This window comes from Haemorhous mexicanus, chromosome 19 (assembly GCF_027477595.1).
Source record: "Haemorhous mexicanus isolate bHaeMex1 chromosome 19, bHaeMex1.pri, whole genome shotgun sequence".
NCBI lineage: Eukaryota > Metazoa > Chordata > Aves > Passeriformes > Fringillidae > Haemorhous > Haemorhous mexicanus.
This window is the reverse complement of record NC_082359.1, coordinates 4,084,704-4,101,827: the sequence shown is the minus strand read 5'-3', so window position 1 is coordinate 4,101,827 and position 17,124 is coordinate 4,084,704. Positions and strand designations below refer to the sequence as shown.

Below are 17,124 nucleotides of genomic sequence, written 5' to 3'. Positions count from 1 at the left end.
ACTGGTGCAGGGGGTGAAGGGCAAACTCAGGGATTTTCACACAAATCCACCATATGAGTGAAAGATGTTCGGTGCTGCTTTCAGCTGCATGGAAATAAGAAAGGAGGATCCCAAAATGTGAAGATTAAGAAAAACAGAATCATTGGATGTGAAAAGCATCAAAGAAAACAGCCAGGCAGAGTTGAAGGAATTGCCCTGGAGGTTGCCCTTTTGTCTTAAAGGAGTTGCTGTTCTCAAGCAATTATTTGCTGAGGTTTTATACCAGCAAGTTGCTAAATGCTGTCCAAGCAGGTTTTATTTGTGCTGTCAGTGCCTGTGTAGTGTGGCCATGAAGTCAGGCTGCTCCCACCAGCTCACCCCACAGTTAGCTTTGCCTGCTGGCACAGCCATGCCAGTCTGAGCAGATGGAAATGCTTCCAGACCTAAATTAACTGCTGTGGTGAACAAAGATGGGAGGGATGGGGCACAGAAGGTGGCAGGTAGCCTGTCACCCTGCTCTGTGCACCCAGGCCTTCAGCTGTTGGCATGGACAACTACAGCTCTTAGGTAACAGGGCCAGGTGATCCATGAGAAACAGCCTGGTGGTGCAAAGGAACTGCAGCAGGCCCTCTGTCCCCTACACACAGTTTTCTGAGGACTGTCCTCAGGCCCTGTCAGAAAAGGCAGCACCAGTGACTGGGCAGCTGTCAGAAGCCAGGGATTTGGTCCTGTCTCTCAAGCAGGAACTGTGCACAAGGCAGGCTGTGCTTAGGAGAGCTGCCCACAGGACTGGCTAAGTGCTCCCACCTGGAGAGGGTGGGGAAGGCTGGCTGCTGCTGAGTGTACTCTGTCACTTGGAGCTTGTCCTTCTGCACCTGCTTTTTAACAAGGACTAGGGAGAGGGCTGGAGGTTTGTGATGGGTTGCACACAGAGATGTGCTTCCCTCAAGGCTCAGCAACAGGAAGGTCTTGGGCAGTTGCCTGGCTGTTACAGGGTAAGCTGCAGGATGAAAGGCAAGCACATGGCTCTTTAAAGTGTTGAAAGGATTGGTGATGGCTGCTGCACTCCCACATGCTTGTCCACAAATCTTCCCCCAGCATGCTACAGAGCCAACCTAATAGCTTGTGTGTAAAATGGTAGCAGAGATCTCAGGAAGATGTCACTGCAGCGATGACGGGACAGAGAATTTCTCATGCCTTGATGTTCTGTGCCATGTTTCATACAGCAATCTCTTCGGTTTAAAAGGCATACCTCTTTTCTGATTTGAACATTATCGACCTCAGCCTTCAGCTACTGGCTCTTGCATCCCCCCACTTGCTAACCTAATGCTGGTTTTCTTTCTGCTTCTTAAAGCTCTCGTGGGCGCAGCCGGAAATCCCATCGGCATCGCCGCTGCCACTCTCGCTCAGAGAGCTCCGACTCCCACTCCCCCAGCTGCCGGAGCAGGTAACAACGCTGCTCCCAAGCTCAGTGTCCTCAGCACTGCCTGCTGGGCTCAAGGATGTGGCTGCCACAGCCTGTGTGACCCCCAGGCTCTCTGTGCACAGCCACTTCCCATTCTGGTAGCAGCAGTGTCACACACTGGGGGCTGAGCTGTTTGTGGTCTCAGCCATGGAAGGGTTTTGCCTCAAGAAGCAGTGGCTGCAGCTTTTTGATCTGACAGTCACTTCTAATCCCCATGGCTGATGCTCAGCCCGTGACAGCTGATTCCAGTCTAGTGTCCCTTCCCCAGCCCAAGGGTTTTGTACTGCTGATGTCCCAGGAAACCCTTAAACATGGTCTTAGCAATGGAAATATATTTGCCCATGGCAATCTGTAGTCATTGTCTTTGACCTGATTAAAATCTCTCCTCTGGATGACAGATGCGTCCTGGGGCTGGCTAAGTGGATGCTGGTGCTAGACCCAGCATTGCTGCAATAGCAAGTCATTTATACACATAATAATTTCATTTTTCATGTTCTCTGAAAGCACTTGAACAGCCCACCCCCACTCTCCTACTTCACTCCTCCTAAGTACTGGGAATTTTCTTATGAAAAGCTGAGGATCAGTGGGGGGAGGAATGCAATCAGTAATTGGAGGGGTGCTCATGCAAGAGCAGAGTGTGTTTTCTCTTGGAGGTGTGTCACCATAGGAACATTCTATGGTGCAGGAAGGTCATGGCTTGCCTCGAGCCACCATAAAATCATGCATTGGAGCTGAAATTTGAGGTTAAGGTCCAAAGCCTGGATGCAAAATTATTATTTTTCTTTTAAAGTAGAAAAGCAAAACATCCCTTTTCTCTCCCTCATGACTCCACAGAGCAGTCATGTGGAAGGACATTCTCCCATACACAGAATCCTAGCACAGACCTGCCAAGGGTTGGTGTGGAGCTGGGAAAGGCCACTACTGCAATCCTAAGGAATAACATTTTGGCTGTTCCTGTCTCCTGGAGGCACAGAGCCAGGTCTCGGGAGGAAGGGCGTAAAGCACGGCGAAGACACTCCTGGCACCATTCAAAGATCTCGGCAAAGAGAAGCTCCTCTGCAGAGGTTCAGGCCAGTCAAAAAGCCAGCCAAACCCTCCCACTCTACAGCTTCCTGTCTTCTAAGGAAGTAGTAAGTATTACACACGGTCCTTCTTTGCTTGAACTAGCCAGAGGAATCTGGGCAAGAACTCTGATATGAAATTTTTATAACTCAATTATAGTGATGTTAGACGAACTTGGTTAAACTGTATTATTAATTCATGGTGCTGTTTTCCAATGTATGTAAAGTCATTCCTTCCTTCAGCACTTTCACACCAAGGGTGGGGCTGGAGAGGGGGAAAACTTGAAAAGTCCTTAGCCTATGAATAATGAATTGAGGACATTAAAAAAAAAAAAAAAAAAAAAGGCCTCCAGAAACGATATGTTAAAGGGAAGAGTTTGTTATGCAGTCTTTGCTCAGCTGGATGTGAACTTTTTCACTGGTCTTTACATTCAAAAGTTTAGTCCTTCAGGCTGGAAAAGGGTATCAAACATATACAGAAGGAACATTTACATTTAATGAGCTGGTGATTATTGGCATGGGATGTTTTCTGACTATTGGGATCCTTCTAGGATCACTGTTTCTCTGGACTGACAAGCCCAGGGGCCAAATTTGGAAGTTATGAGCAGCCCTCATTGATGCTAATGGGAACTGCATGTGCATCTGAGGGTAAAATCAGGCTCAGTGCCTTGGGATGTTTTTCCATATACACAGAAAGAGATGATATAATGCATGAATTGAGGGAGCAAAAGTTGGAGAGAAATATTAGACAGAGATTGATATCAGTCTTCCTTTTCTGTGGCATGCTTCCCCTTTGTTCCTGGCAGCGGTAAAGCAGAGGTGTGATGCCCTGACTGTGGTGTTGGTATCAGATAGGCACTCTGGAGAGAGAAATTGCTACATAGGACTGGAGGTAGTGCAGGATCTGATAGCCACACGTGTGGATGTGTAATGCTAGAGGTGTTTTGACTGCAGAGTCCTCCAAGCCCCAAAGTTGTTTTCTCCTTTAGGCCCAGTCATCAGTTGGAAATAGCTCAGCCACACGCAGGAGCTACATCAGATAGGAGAGAGATGGTGCCAGCAAGAGGAGAGACTCTACCCACTCACCCACACAGACAGCGTGCCGATCAAAATACCCAGGGATTGTACGTGGGTACAGACAGGCACAGGCTGTCTCTCAGCATTATAGATATGCATATTTGCTCTCGTTATAGAGCGTGTGGGGCCATGTGAGTCACTGCTTGTAAAGCCTTATAAGGCAGCCTGGAGAGCAGAACCTCACACCACACGCTGATGTGTGCACGCACACGCAGAGGAAGAAAAACAAGGTATGAAGCTCATTGTCATGAGCTGGGGGTGTTGCTGAGTTCAGAGCTCCTCCCCCCAAAAAGAACCAGCCAGCCAAAGACTGCATCATGTCACCAGGGTGTTGTTGAGTTCAAGCGGCTTATTTTTCATAAATGCTTTTGAGCCTAAGCCTAGTTTTTAATTAGTGCTAGGTTTCCTCTCTCGGAAGCCAGGCTTCCTAAGTCCTGTGAGGCCAACTGCCAGCTGTTCTGTTTCCTGAGAAAGAGTAAACTCTGATTTAAAATTTTAAAAGCTTTAAAATGAGCTAAACTCAAGCATCCTGCACTTGTTTTTCCATTTGCTTCACTCGAGGTAAATGAGTGAAGCAAATGGAAAAGCTGCAGGGAAGGAAAGACAGGAGCTTGATAGTTCCAGATGCAGGGGGTGGATGCAAAGTAAAAGTCATCAGGATACTCCTGTGTTCTTTCTAGTAAGGGTTAATAACTTAGGCAAATATTTTAAAGACTAAAAGGCATAATGACTCATGAAAGCCACTACTGTCCTCCTATCCCCAAAAGAAGTACGTTCTCTTGGGACACCATTCAAGAGCACATTTAAACACTTGTTCCAATTGAAGCCCCTGGTTAAGAGCTGCCCCTGAAATTTTGCTGAATAAGGTCATTAAATATCATCTACTCAAAACTGGCAAGGGAAAAATGGAATGGGAACCTTTAGTCTCATTTATTAATGACTATACACAACCCTTTGAAGCCTTTCCTTTTCATGAGTTAAATGGTTGCTCTATGAATAAGCTTCGTTCTGTCAGACTTTGAGAGCAGCCTGAAATGAAAATGTGCTCTTGCAGAATATGTTGATCACATATTGAAAAAAAAAAAAAAAAAAAGCTGGAGAATAAAAGACTTTGTGAAAAAATTCAGAATTAGGATTCAAAAATGCCATGTTTCAGTCCTCTGTGAGAGTAGGTATGTTGCACTCCCTATCCAAACCATCCTTACCTGTGGAGATGCACTGTCATATCTCCAAAGGAAAGGGACTCTCCAAGGAGGATCAGGGTAAAATACACAGAGATACAGGGAGATATGAGATAATGCTATAGCACTTCCAAAAGAAAGGTTTTGCTTTTCAAGATGTTTTTTATTCTACATTGTTTTACTTATGAAAATTTGAAGTGCTTTGTGGTAAATTCTACTATCCTCCCCACCCTATTTGTCTTCGTTCCTTTGTAATGAAACAGCCATGATTTCTAACTAGGTCTGCCTGGAACTGCTGGGGGATAAAGCACACAAAACAGTGCCCTGCCTATGCATCTACCTTCCTGCTTCTTTCCCTCTTTGTGCAAGAGCTGCTGCACCCACACATGCATGTAGACATGCAGAAACACCTCAAAGTTCCCTGCTACTTTTCTTGATGGCAGTGAATTTCCAAGCTTCTCCCTCTCCTTCTCCTTTAATCCCGTGCAGCAGCAAGAGGCACCTGGGGAGAGCAGGACTGTGGGCCTGTGCCTCAGCAGGCACAGAGAAGCTGTGGGTAACGTGCAGCATTTATTTCTGTACAGAATACCCCTGCCCAGCTGCAGGCACTTTATTCCCCACCGACACAGATGGATGACTGTGCCACTGTGCTTTCCTTTAGCAGTGCAATATAAATACCTGCAGGGCACGGATCTAATTGCCTTTGTTGTTGCTGATGAAGATAACTGCACCGTGCATACACTTTCCTTGCCAGCTCCTTTGCTTTCACTGTAACTCATTTGTGATGCCACAAATTATCACAGGCCTGAGCCAGATTTCCAGTGAAGCTCAGTGGGGTACAGCTGGTCCAAATGATGCTGTTTGTCTTTGTGCTCGTGTCTGCAGGAAGGTAGAATGGGGAAATGCTGTGCAGGGACTGGGACAGAGTGTGCTGGAAGGCTGAGGAAACCTTATGGCAGACCTGCATATTGGCTTGCTGCTGCTGTTTTCTAGCCTGGGTTTGGCTTACATAGGGAAAACTATTCTTTTCAGGGCTAGGCAGCATGTTTTTGACAGCAGACAGGGCCTTTCAGGAGCAGAAAGGCAAAACCTTCCATAAATATGGAAGTTGCACTCTTTTTTTCTTTTCCTGTTTTCCCATCCCAGCTGGGGGACTGAGGTTACCCCTGGTTATTAAGTGACAAATCCACAGCTCAGTGCTGGGAGAGGCAGCTGGGGGGAAAGGATCATTGCCTGTATCCATGGAAGGGCTGGGCTGTACACCAGGTACCAAAAAAAGGTGGTGGAAGACAAACCCTTGCTCCAAAGCAGTGCTAGCCTGGCTCAGGCTGAGGTGGGGATACAATGCCAGCACCCCAGCAGGCTAAAAAGATCCTTGAAAAAAACAAACCTTTGCTTGGCATTCTCTGGAGTTTACCCCATCAGTGTTTTGGTGAGCCAGGCTGCTCAGCAGTGTTGCCATCCAGCCCCAAATGACCCAAGCTCAGGGCTTGCAGGGACAGCTGTGTCACTGCCTCCCTGCTCTGGGACTCAGCCCTTGTGGTACAGAAATCCTCACCCTGAACTCCCCCATCCAGCCAAAAAAAAGGGGATCTTCCCACTCAGTGCTCCTTGTGTCAGGGACTCATAACTGCGCAAAAATACTGAATTCCTACAGAACTTCTGGGTTTTGTACTCAATCCGAAGTTGGCTTTTCAGCTGGGGTGGGCTCTCAGCAGAGGTGAGGCTGTTTCCCCCGAGCTCTGGCAGCTGGAGGAGCCCCAGGGCAGGCGCAGAGCCCCCGCAGCCCCAGCAGGTGCTGGCCCCGTGCCGGCGGCTCTGGCAGATGCCGCCTGGGCTCGCCGGGGTCACCGACACAAGTGTTTTACTCCTTTCATTAGCACAGCGCCTAGAAAAAGAGAGAAAAGCAGACGTTATGCCCCTCTGAAAGAGAAATTAACTCTGCTTTGAAGTGAGTTGCAAAACAAGAGAAAAAAGCCCCACGGATGAAATCCTGCAGCTCTGAGTGAGGCTGTGCCACGCTGCTGTCCCTGCATAGCTGAGACAACTTTGAGCATTGTCATCTCTCACCCCGGGGCTGTTTGTGGCACAGTAAATGGAGCTGTTCAGTTTAATTGGAAGAAGAGTAGTGATTGTATTTTTGTAACCTATTAGACTGTGCTGCTTCTTGGTCTGGGATTGTACTTGGAATTACAGTCTGGAATATGAGTGAGTGCCTCATTTCTGCTCCCCCCTCATCTTGATTAAATAATGATTTGAAACAAAAAATATCCAATAAATACATATCCTGGGTTCCCTTGAGGGCAGCAGTATGTTCCCTGCTGAAAGCTGGATGAAACAAAGTTCACTGAGATTATTTGATTACTTATTAGGGGTTGTGTGTGGGGGGGAAATCCAAATGTTCATATAGAGAGAATTAGATTTGTGAAAGAGCAGGCTCTTTTAAGCCACCCTAGAAAAGTAAAAAGCCATTAGAATTCAGAATCACACAGAATGCTGTGATTCAATTGAGCTCCGTGCAGTGTTTTTAGATGTGGTACTCTGTTTCCATCCTGGGTGACTGGCAAGACTTTCAGAAACAGTAAAATGGTACCACGAGCAAAGCCAAGATCATCCAGTGGGGACTATGGGGAATTGGTCTGAACAGGCAGGCAAGCTGAGCACCCTGAGACTTGTCCTGGCTCTTGCTGCAGGGCAGAACCTCCCCCAGAGCCTGCAGGAAGCCAGTGGCTACAGCCTGGTGCCCCAGGATGATGGGGCTGAGAAGCTGCTGTGCCCCCCCGGCACCTCCCTTGCCCCATGCAGACCCTCCAGCCCTCACCCAGACTGTCAGCTCCATATTTCACTGATACCCACACTGCCTCTTCCCAGAGTGTTGCTGCCACAGATGTTGAACTACAGAGGAGCTTGTTGATCCTCCCGGACATTTGACAGATTTTGTGATATACTGACAACAGTTGCTGCTTTGAAGGTAGATGTCAGCCAAGGCAGAGCAGAAACAAGGATGCCAGGTCCTGGAGTCAGTCTGAAAAGCTGGTTTAGAAATGCCAAGAAACTGCTGTATTTCTTGGCAGCAGTAATAGTCTTTCAGTTTAAACTGGGAAGGAACAGAAGGAAGGTATTTCTGTATGTGATGCTGGGGTTGGTGTCCCTGGGAGCAGCCCTGTGCCCACTCCAGGCTCATCCTACCCCTGCAGCCAGGGAGTACCTCACAGGCTGTTTTTATGTCTGTAAGTGTAAAGGTGATATAAAGCTGGTCGTCTCTGGGTTAGGATTCAGCTTAAATGCAAATCCATCTTTTAAGAAAAATACCTGGTAACCTATTTGGAAGTGCAATCCTGTATCTTCTGGAATGTGGCTGGGGAGAGTGCAGTGGTCCATAGCACAGAGGTCAGATCTCTCAGGGCTCTGGATGTGGCATCAGAGTTTCAGAAAGAACTGGTGAAAAGCAGAGCTGGCTATTTGGCTCCCTTAGGCTCCTGTGGCATTCCAGCTTCTGCTGGAGTAAGCCAGGACCAGTAGAGAATTGCTAGAGCTGAGAAGAAGCAAGGAGCAGTTCCAGATGCTGAAATGAGGATTTGCAATGTGTGTCTCCACTCATTCCGAGCTGGGAGCATTTGGGAGACATTTCTGCTTTGACCAGGGCTTCTGCATTGAAGGTGCAAGTTGGCTATTGAAGAAGGATCACTTAACTTCCCATGTTTGCTGCCAGGGCTTCTGATTCCTCTGAGCTGGGACTGAGCATCAATTAGAAGTTAGTGTGGGGTGGAGATGGGGAACTCCATTATGGATTTGCTGGGATGAACCAGTCCCTTATGTAGAAGCAGTAAAGCTTCTCTCCCTGGCAACACAGAAAGTCCTTGGAGATCCTCCAGCTCCAGGTGTTTTCAGAGCAGCAGAGTGTTGTGGGCAGCCGTCCTTGTGCAGACTGTGCTGAGAGCTGCTCTGGGTGTTGGTAGCTCTGCTCTGGTTTCAGTCACTGCTGGTTCAGCACCTGTGTCCGAGTCAGCTGTCCCTGTCCCAGTTAGCACCTTGAACTGGGTGGGGAGCAGCTCTCCCTGGGGCACAGATTGAATGCCACAGGCAGGAGCGTAGATATGGAGGCACCATCTGATAGGATGAAGGAGATCCATGTGAAACATGACACAGGCTGAGTCTGCAGCCCCTCTGAGGATGAAAAAGTCATCCAATCCAGAACTAAACTTTCCAAAAGGACTGGCCTTGAGCCTGCTGTGTGACAGCTGATCCAGGTCTCCTCTGCTGCCTGAGATAGTACCAACATTGCAGTGTGGTTTTTTGGCTCAGAAGGCCCCAGATTGGAGAGGGCATGGCCCAGGTCCCTGGTGTGGAGAGCATGGCATAGATGGGGGCATTGTGTGCCCCAGAGCATGGCATGAGGGCATATGCACATGTTTGAGGGAGCACAGTTTGCTGGGAACGTGTTTGGAGGACTGTCCTGAGTGGGGGGAGCCAAACCTGTGTGTCCACACTCTAAGAACCCTGCACCAAACCTCATGGGTGGGTTTGAGGAGAGTGGAGGCTCCGAGTGAAAGAGGAGGAGGCCACATGAGAGTGCAGACGTGTGCATTGGGCCCTAATTTTCACCCCATTGTGAGGGCAGATGTTAGCACTAACACAGCCTCACTCCCAGTGCTGCCACATTGCTGAGCTGGCTCAGGTAAATGCCAGTGCAGTTAAAACTGAACTATAAAATACTGAAATTATGTGAATCCCCTTGGTGGTGCTCAGGGTCCCAGAGAATAGCCGTGTCCATGTCAGTCTGTGTGAGTTTGGGTCATTGCTTGCCTTGTTGTGCTCAGCAGCCCAGCCAGGGTGTGGCTGGACCCCTTGCAGAGGCTGGCAGGAGCAGGGCTGCTGTCTCCTTCCCCACAGGTCTCTGACACACAGTGGGGATACTTTTCCTCCTCCATTCTTTTGTTTCTTCCCTCACTGAGTTCCCTTTGTCATTTCCATACAACTCAGGGGGATTCAGTGCAAGCTGCAACTTTCAGCACAAGCCATCAGCCTCCAGGAACAGGCTGGACAGGCTAATTTAAAGCAGAAGGAAACAAAAATGTATAATAAGGAAGACAGTCGAGCAGACAAAAAGCAGTCATGACATTTGCATAGAGGAGGCAGCAAACAGTTGGCAGTGTGGATTGAAGAGAGGGTTTATGTTTTTTTCATGTAATTTGAGACTCTAATGATGGACTTATGTTGCCCGCTCTTCCTTTTTTCTTACACCTTACCTACTAAAGGAGGAGTTCTTGATGGGTAAGTGGATGCTATCCGCAAGACACCAGGGAATTTATTAGAGGTCACTTGAGCGCATTAGCTATATCTTCTTCAGGGGGTAAAAAGCACACAAAGAAGTATCTGTATACCTTTTATTTCCAAAGGGATTTTTCTTTTTTCCCCTCACCCTCTTTTTTCTCTTTTTTTCTTTTTTTTTTTTTAATTTCAAAGTGATAAGCTTGTTTATTTGCCAGTTTTTGCTTTGTACAGAAGCCCTTAATTTGATTTGATTTGGTTTTTTGTTGCTTATTTTAGTGACATTGGTTCAGCCACTTTATTAAGGAAGCTTAAATAAATTCACTCATCTAAGATTTTGTTTCATTTTTGTTTTCTTTGCAAGAATTACGTACGTTTTTTATATGTATATACCCCCTTTATTTTCCTCCCCTCTTTAAGGTTAAATAAGGGCTTTGTCCTCTGTTACATTTTTTAATTTAGTTAGTTATTTTAATTCTTTGGTTGCCCACTTACTTTGTTGAACTCTTTTGTTTAACATGAACCGCATGCTGATACTCTTTGCATGATCTCTAAATCTTCCCGTTATTATAGCAGGGGGAAAATAAGTTTCTTCTTACTGTGGATTTCTTTTAGGGATATGTGCTTTTGTTTTCTTCTCCTTTCTTCTTTTTTTTCTTTCTTTCTTACTTTGTTTCTTTTCTTTCCTTTCCTTTTGTTTCAGTGCATCATGATGGTAAAATTTCTGGGTTTATTTGGAAAAAAAAAAAAGCAAAGTAAAACCAAAAACAACCCCCCAAAAACCATTCAAACAATGCCAAATGGCTTTTTTGCTTTCAGATCTCTCAGTCAGGGTCTTCTGCTGACCTCTTTACCAAAACAGACTGCCCGCCTGGCAACCTAGCCAGCCAGAATGGAGAGTATCATGAATATGACTCAGGAAACGATACTTCCTCCCCTCCCTCCACTCAAACGAGCTCATCCAGGTCAAAGGACAGCCAGGAGAAAAGAAGTCTAGTCCATGATGGCTTTGGCCATGCCTTCTCGTCCGGGAAGCCCAAACTGGCCAACAGCGATAACAGCTCTGATTCAGGAAATTCCTTCACCAGTTGCTTTTCCCAGACCAAGGGAACAGCTTTGGAAAATCTGTCTCCAGATGCCCAGGGACAAGACCGAAGGTCAGTGATTACCAGTAGCTGCTGCAGGCAGCCCATGCCTGGTACGTTGTTGCTCTGTGTCTCCTGCCCGCTCGCCAGTTGCCGTGGTGAGCTGGCAGGGAGCTTTCTGTGCTCTGGAGGCAGGCAGGTACCAACCAGACCCACGGTCTTGCCAGTCTGGAGTCCAGAACTCAGCAAGGACCAGTACTGTAGCCTGAGGAGGAAGATAAAACCCAGCCATCACATCCCTGGACATTGCTTGTGTCAGTACTTTGGCATTGCTGTGGCTCATGCAGAGTTTGGGCCTGGGTCAGGCTGTGGTCACAGCACATCCCTGCTCACCTGGGCATGGCCATGTCAAAAAAAAAGTCTCTGGCCCTTCTGGGCACAATCTGAAAGGAGCATCTGGGGGTTGCCATGCTAATTCTTCCTCTCTGCCTACTGTGGGGAAGGGAAGCGGGGCTTGTTTCCATTAACATCATTATGGGCTGTTCTTTCACCTGTCCAATGAGCCAAATCCAGCATGTCTCTTCCTCTTCCCAGCTCATCCAGCACAGCTGCAGGGTGACAAGAGAGCATTTCCCGCCAGTGGGGAGCAAAGGGAGGGGCAAGGACTTGGCTGGCTGCAGGATAACACAGCAGCAGCTCAGCAATGGGGCCACAGGGCATCCAACCACCACCCAGTGCCACAGGTCATCTTCAGGAGAGGGGAGTAGCTGCCAGCCTCCGTCACCACCTCCCATTCCTGGGTTTTTGCCAGGGGATGTTGGGAATGAGGGCACTGAAGTGTGGTGGCTGGTACCCAGGGCTGTGCTCAGGCAGTGGTTGTAGGGAGCTTTTCCAGCTAAGGCCCTTGGGTCCTAAAGGCTGAAAGTTAGAGCCAGGACATGGTTTGGAGCACTGAATGTGACAGGAGGCAGTGAAGGTAATGGGTTTTAGTAAGAACAAGCCTCATTTTTCAGTCAGAGGGTAAAATTTTAGGTCTGTCTGTACTTTTCACATGGTGACTCCAGTGGGGTAACTCTGCCTTCACATGGGTGGAGCTGGGATTGCAGCTGGCCCTGGCTGCTGGGAGGCTGCCTGGCTGTTGGGCTCTGACCCCAGTTCATTCCAGAGCACTTCTGGAAGAGGAGGAATTCACACAGCGCTGTCCAAAGGCAACAGGACATGCCTGCTCAGTGCCCACTCATGCTGCTCCACAGCCAGGCTGGAGCACAGCCGTTGCCCTGCCATGCTCTGCCTTTCCCAGGCTCCAGAACTTTTTACTTCACCCCCTGCCCAGGAGCAGCACTGCTTGCTGGCCCAACCAGGCTCTGCCAGCCTGACGCCTCTGGTGTGTTGGCCATGGGGCAGATGAGCTGCTGCTTGTTGCCACAGTGCTCTTCCACACCTCCCTGGTAGAGCCTGGAGGGTGAGCTCTTGGATTCTGACACACTCACATGGGGTCTTCTGCAACAGCAACCTGGGAAGCTGAGAGGTCCTTTTCACCTCCAGATAGGGAATGGAAGGATGGGAATATTTATTTGCTGGAGCATGCTGCTCTCCTCGGCCAGGGGGTTCAGCCACAGCTTCAAGAAGTATCCAAATGTCTGTTGACAGAGCGTGCCTACCCTCATGTCTGGGCCCCTCAGAGGAGAAGAAGCGAGCCTTGCTGCCCTCGGCAGCGCGCAGCTCCCCGCGCAGGCCCGGCTCCCGCAGCGCGTCCCGCAGCAGCACGGGCCGCTCCTCCCCCGGCTCCAGCCGCTCCCGCTCCTCGCACCACAGGGCCTCGCCCAGCTCCTCCCGAAGCAGGTCCTGCTCCTCGGGAAAGAGGTAAGGCCAGCTGGAACGGCTGTCTCTGTGACCCGGGGCAGTGGCTAGTTCTTGCCAGCCGGCAGGCTCCTTGCAGGGGGAGGTGTAAGAGTTTGGGATCCACAACTGGCCACGCAGAGCTGGGCTGAGACCCTGGAGAATGGGACATCTCTTCCTCCTCATCATTTGGAGTGGTCTGGTACAGCCTCACCCTCCAGCATCTTTAACTCTTTTATGTTTCTTTCCTGTCTTCAGGTCTTCCTCACGTTCCCCCAGCTATTCCTCCAAATCCTGCAAAAAAAGTCCTGGGAGTAGAAGTTCAAGGCCTCGCCGGAGCCCCAGTTACTCCCGCTACAGCCGTAGCAGGTACAGTGTCTACTTGTGGCACCTGCTGTCCACTCATTGGTACCTGCTGCCCCACACTTCCCCTGCCTCCATCACTGTCATGCTGCTGTGAGTGGGGGGCAGAGCCCGAGGCTCCAGCTGGCCCCTGCATCAGGGCTGCAGCCCCTGTCAGACAAGGATCTGGTTGCAGCAGGGAAAGACAACTCTACTTTTGAGAGTCACAGCTCTTACAAAGAGCTGTCAGGCCCGGGGAAGGGCCCCTGCTGCGAGGGCAGATGCCAGATACCCTGAGGCTGGTTCTCACAGCCTTGCAGGGCAGAGAGAAATGAAGTCCAGGCACCTCTACTCCCTCCACACACCATAGGAAACAGTCTCACAGTTCAACCCTAGAGATGCCTTTGGCAGATTTTCCTGGTAGCACCTGTGCTGCTATGAACGTTTTGCAGCCCAAAATCGTACATTGCCAGGGTCGATTCTTGCAGGCTTTGACAATCCCTGTGCTGGTGAGGAGAACACTTCCTGCATGCAGGGATCAGGCAGGCCCTTGACCTGTAGCGTGTTGCTTTGCAGATGGCACTGAGCAGGGTGTATGAAATCAGCCACGCTGCACAGAAGGGCCTGTGCTGACGCGTATGGGAATTTAACAAAAGAGAAAACCATAGCAACACCGGCACTCCTTCTGGCGTGGCTTGCAGAGCCCTGCAGGGCTACCAGGCCCTCAGCTCACGTGGGGCCTGCTGGCATGGCTGTTCCTGCCAGCTCCAGCAGCACGGCCAGCAAGAGCTAAATACAGACTGCACCCACTGCCACAGGTCCCTGGAAGCCATCTTAGCTTGGCAGTGCAAAGCCACTGGAACCCCTGGACACAATTAGTGGTGCCAGTCTCTTTGTCCAGCTGTGTGAGCTCTCAGAGGTGACGCCACCAGAGCGCTTAGAGTTGTCCCTTTTGGAGCTGAGCATCCTCTGCCCATCTGTGCCTTCGTAGGTCGTTGTCTGTCCATCCCTGACCCATGCCCAAGCCCCTGCAGTGACAGTCCCCCCGCTGTGCCTCCGCAGGGACCGCGAGCGGGAGCACAAGTACAGCTCCAGCGAGAAGGAGTCGCACCGGGAGCGGCAGCGGCAGCGGCGGCGCCGCTCCTATTCCCCCCTAAGGAAACGCCGGAGAGACTCTCCCAGCCACCTCGAAGCTCGGCGCATCACAAGGCAAGGGGGTGCTGTCCCGTCCTTTGGAGACAGGCTCAGCTGGCACTCCCCGGGGGGGTGGGGGCTGTCCTTGGGTCCCAGCCCTTGCCAGAGGAGGTTTCTCCAGGAGACCTGGATCTCTGAGCCTGATCAGCAGGCCCTTCCACCCCTCCTCTAGAGCTTGGGGATTTCCCGCTGGAGGCAGAGGGAGGATGGAGAGGGTCTCAATTTACAATAGCTGCAGGGAAAAAAGAAGATGAAGTCAGAGTAGGGACTCAGGTGCCAAGAGCATTCCCTCACAGGCTTCTTATTTCACCCTGCCCTGTGGTAGATGTCCCACAATGGAGAGAGTCAACTATTGACTTTACCCTTCATGCAGAGGGCTCTCTGGAACATCAAGCAGAGCCCAGCAGACTGAGATTTCCCCAGGGCTGTGGGGGTGGGTGGGTTGAATCCCAAGGCCCGTCAGCTACCTGATCTCTTTTTCCTTTTAAACAAACAGAATCACATTTTTGGGAGTATTGTCCAGAGTGAACAGTGCTTTTTGGAGATTTTGGCAGTAAGTCTGTCCTTGTGCTGCTGGTAACCCGCATCTCTCTCTCCCCACAGTGCCCGCAAACGCCCCATCCCCTACTACCGTCCCAGCCCCTCCTCCTCCAGCAGCGCCGGCAGCTATTCCTCCTGGTACAGCAGCTTCAGCCGCTCCCCGAGCCGCAGCCGCAGCTACTCCAGCTACCGGACGAGCCGGAGCCGAAGCTGGAGCAGCAGCCGGAGCTCGGGCCCCAGGAGCAGCCGCAGCAGGAGCAGGAGCTATGACTCAGGAGCCAGCTCCGACAGCCTGCGTCGTTAGGGAGTGCCACTGCTGGCTGACACCGGGTGTCGGCGTCACCGCCACATTCCTGGCATTCTCCGCTTCTTTCCCACCTACCTGGCCATCGATAGCAATCATCCCCGATACTGACGCGGTGGCATTGCCGGGTGCCCCTTCCCCGGTTCGGAGTAAGAGCCCTGGAGCGCCTGGTGCAGCCCCTCCGCCCCAGCGCGGAGCGGGTGGGTCAGTCCCAGCTCCCCAGGCCAGGCTGGAAGAAGGGTCGGTGCTTTAGAGAGGGTCTGTCACGACAGACCTGCTCCGTCCTCCCCGATGCTCCCATCTCCCCATTGCTACTGCTCTCCAAAGTACTACCAGCGGGTCCAAAGGAAAGAACTCTGCTCCTTGCTCTTCTGACAAACCAGGAACCAACAAATAACTTCTGCTGGAGAGACAGACCCAGCTGGGGAGGAGTTTGCTGGAAAGCTTCGGTGACAGGTGGGGGGATGGCTGTCTCCACCAAGGCAAATACCAGGTCCTTTGGGTCTCTCCTCCAGAGCTGCTGCCCACTCTGCAGAGAAAATATTTATTTTTTGCCAGTCAGCCAGTCCCTGCTATAAATAGAAGGCTAGAAATCCCTCCCAATGTACTTCCTGGGGGAAAAAAGGCTGTTTGCTCTTTCTCCTGCCCTTTCCCACCAGGTAGCAGCGTTGTTTTATCCCCCCAGCACTGAATTGCTTGCAAACCACCTGCTGAGGTCTGAAGCAGACCTGGGGCTGGTGGGGTACAAGGCAGAGGGGAGATGGTGCCGTGCTGTGCTCTGAGGGCCAGGCCATGCAGGGGAGACAGGGGCCATGGGCTTCTCCTCTTGGAGAACAGGTTGGGTTTAGGTTCTTCAGGGAGCATTGCCCTTGGAGTGTGTTGCTGGTGGGACCAGAGGGAGGTGCAGAGATAGCAGTTGTGGGGTGCAGTCAGAACACCCAGGGTTAAAGGGCATTGCAAGAGCCAGGGGACCCCAATTCCCCTTCCTCAAAACACGCAGCAATTTGAGGCAGGATTCCAGGCAATCATTCCTCCTTGAGCCCCTCTGGCTGCCTTGGGGCAGGATCAGCAGCACAGTTGCAGGGCCAGTGCCGGGCTGCAGCAGGATGCACTGGTGCCCCAGTTTGTTACTGGGAGGCTGGAGCACTGCAGGGGAACAGGAAGGGCCCCCCACTAATTGCCTGTTTTGCCAGGGAGCCACAGGCTGCCCTGGGCCCTGGGGTTTTGTCTCCCTGCCAGCCCAGCTGCCTGCGCAATTACTGTGTTTTGCCGGGTAACAAAGGCTTCTCCCAGCACAGGCTGAGCTGGTGCTGAGGAGTTTATTTCTCTTACAACACCTGGGTGCTTAGAGACGCTAATTTGGGCTTAAGACTTCCCTCCCTCCCTTTTTCCATCCCCTCCCCTTCCATCCTGCATGATTATTAACGAGTTTGGGCTTAATGAGTCAAGGAGGTGTGTGTTGTTTAAGTGTTACAGAAAAGGGCTGAGTGCAGCCACCATCTGCAGGAGGAGAGGGGCTAGAAAGGAATGCAACCCACCCCCCAACCCCCATCTACAGAATTACCTACAGGCCCCTGGCAGCTGGAAAAGGGACAAAGCAACAAGGGGAGGAAGGCTGAGTGCCAGGAGCTGCTGTGGTGGAACTGGATGATCGCCTCAGCAAGCCTATAAATCTGTTATCTGTTGGAAAGTACAGCAGTGCAGGCAGGGATTCCATCTGGGTGGTACAGGAGGAAGTTTTATGTCAGGGACTCTTTCCCAGGAGCTTTCCTGGTGCTGGTCCCCC

The 17,124-nt window shown here is 50.7% G+C and overlaps 1 protein-coding gene and 1 long non-coding RNA gene across 2 annotated transcripts in view; one reads left to right on the top strand and one right to left on the bottom strand.

The window, feature by feature from the left end:
* SRRM4 (serine/arginine repetitive matrix 4) overlaps positions 1 to 15,491 on the top strand; it is a 41,527-nt gene extending 26,036 nt beyond the window's left edge. The window contains exons 7-13 of the mRNA XM_059863617.1: positions 1,334 to 1,426; positions 2,412 to 2,574; positions 10,854 to 11,191; positions 12,770 to 12,982; positions 13,217 to 13,327; positions 14,363 to 14,509; positions 15,098 to 15,491. Of these exons, the coding sequence (XP_059719600.1) occupies positions 1,334 to 1,426; positions 2,412 to 2,574; positions 10,854 to 11,191; positions 12,770 to 12,982; positions 13,217 to 13,327; positions 14,363 to 14,509; positions 15,098 to 15,338 (1,306 nt within the window). The 3' untranslated portion in view covers positions 15,339 to 15,491. The remainder of the gene's footprint in view (positions 1 to 1,333; positions 1,427 to 2,411; positions 2,575 to 10,853; positions 11,192 to 12,769; positions 12,983 to 13,216; positions 13,328 to 14,362; positions 14,510 to 15,097) is intronic.
* Positions 10,745 to 15,852, bottom strand: LOC132336285 (uncharacterized). The gene is made up of 2 exons (XR_009488846.1): positions 15,417 to 15,852; positions 10,745 to 14,726 (listed from the first exon to the last, which is right to left on the bottom strand). It is a non-coding gene; the product is annotated as an uncharacterized LOC132336285 (long non-coding RNA).
* Positions 15,853 to 17,124: the final 1,272 nt, after the last annotated feature.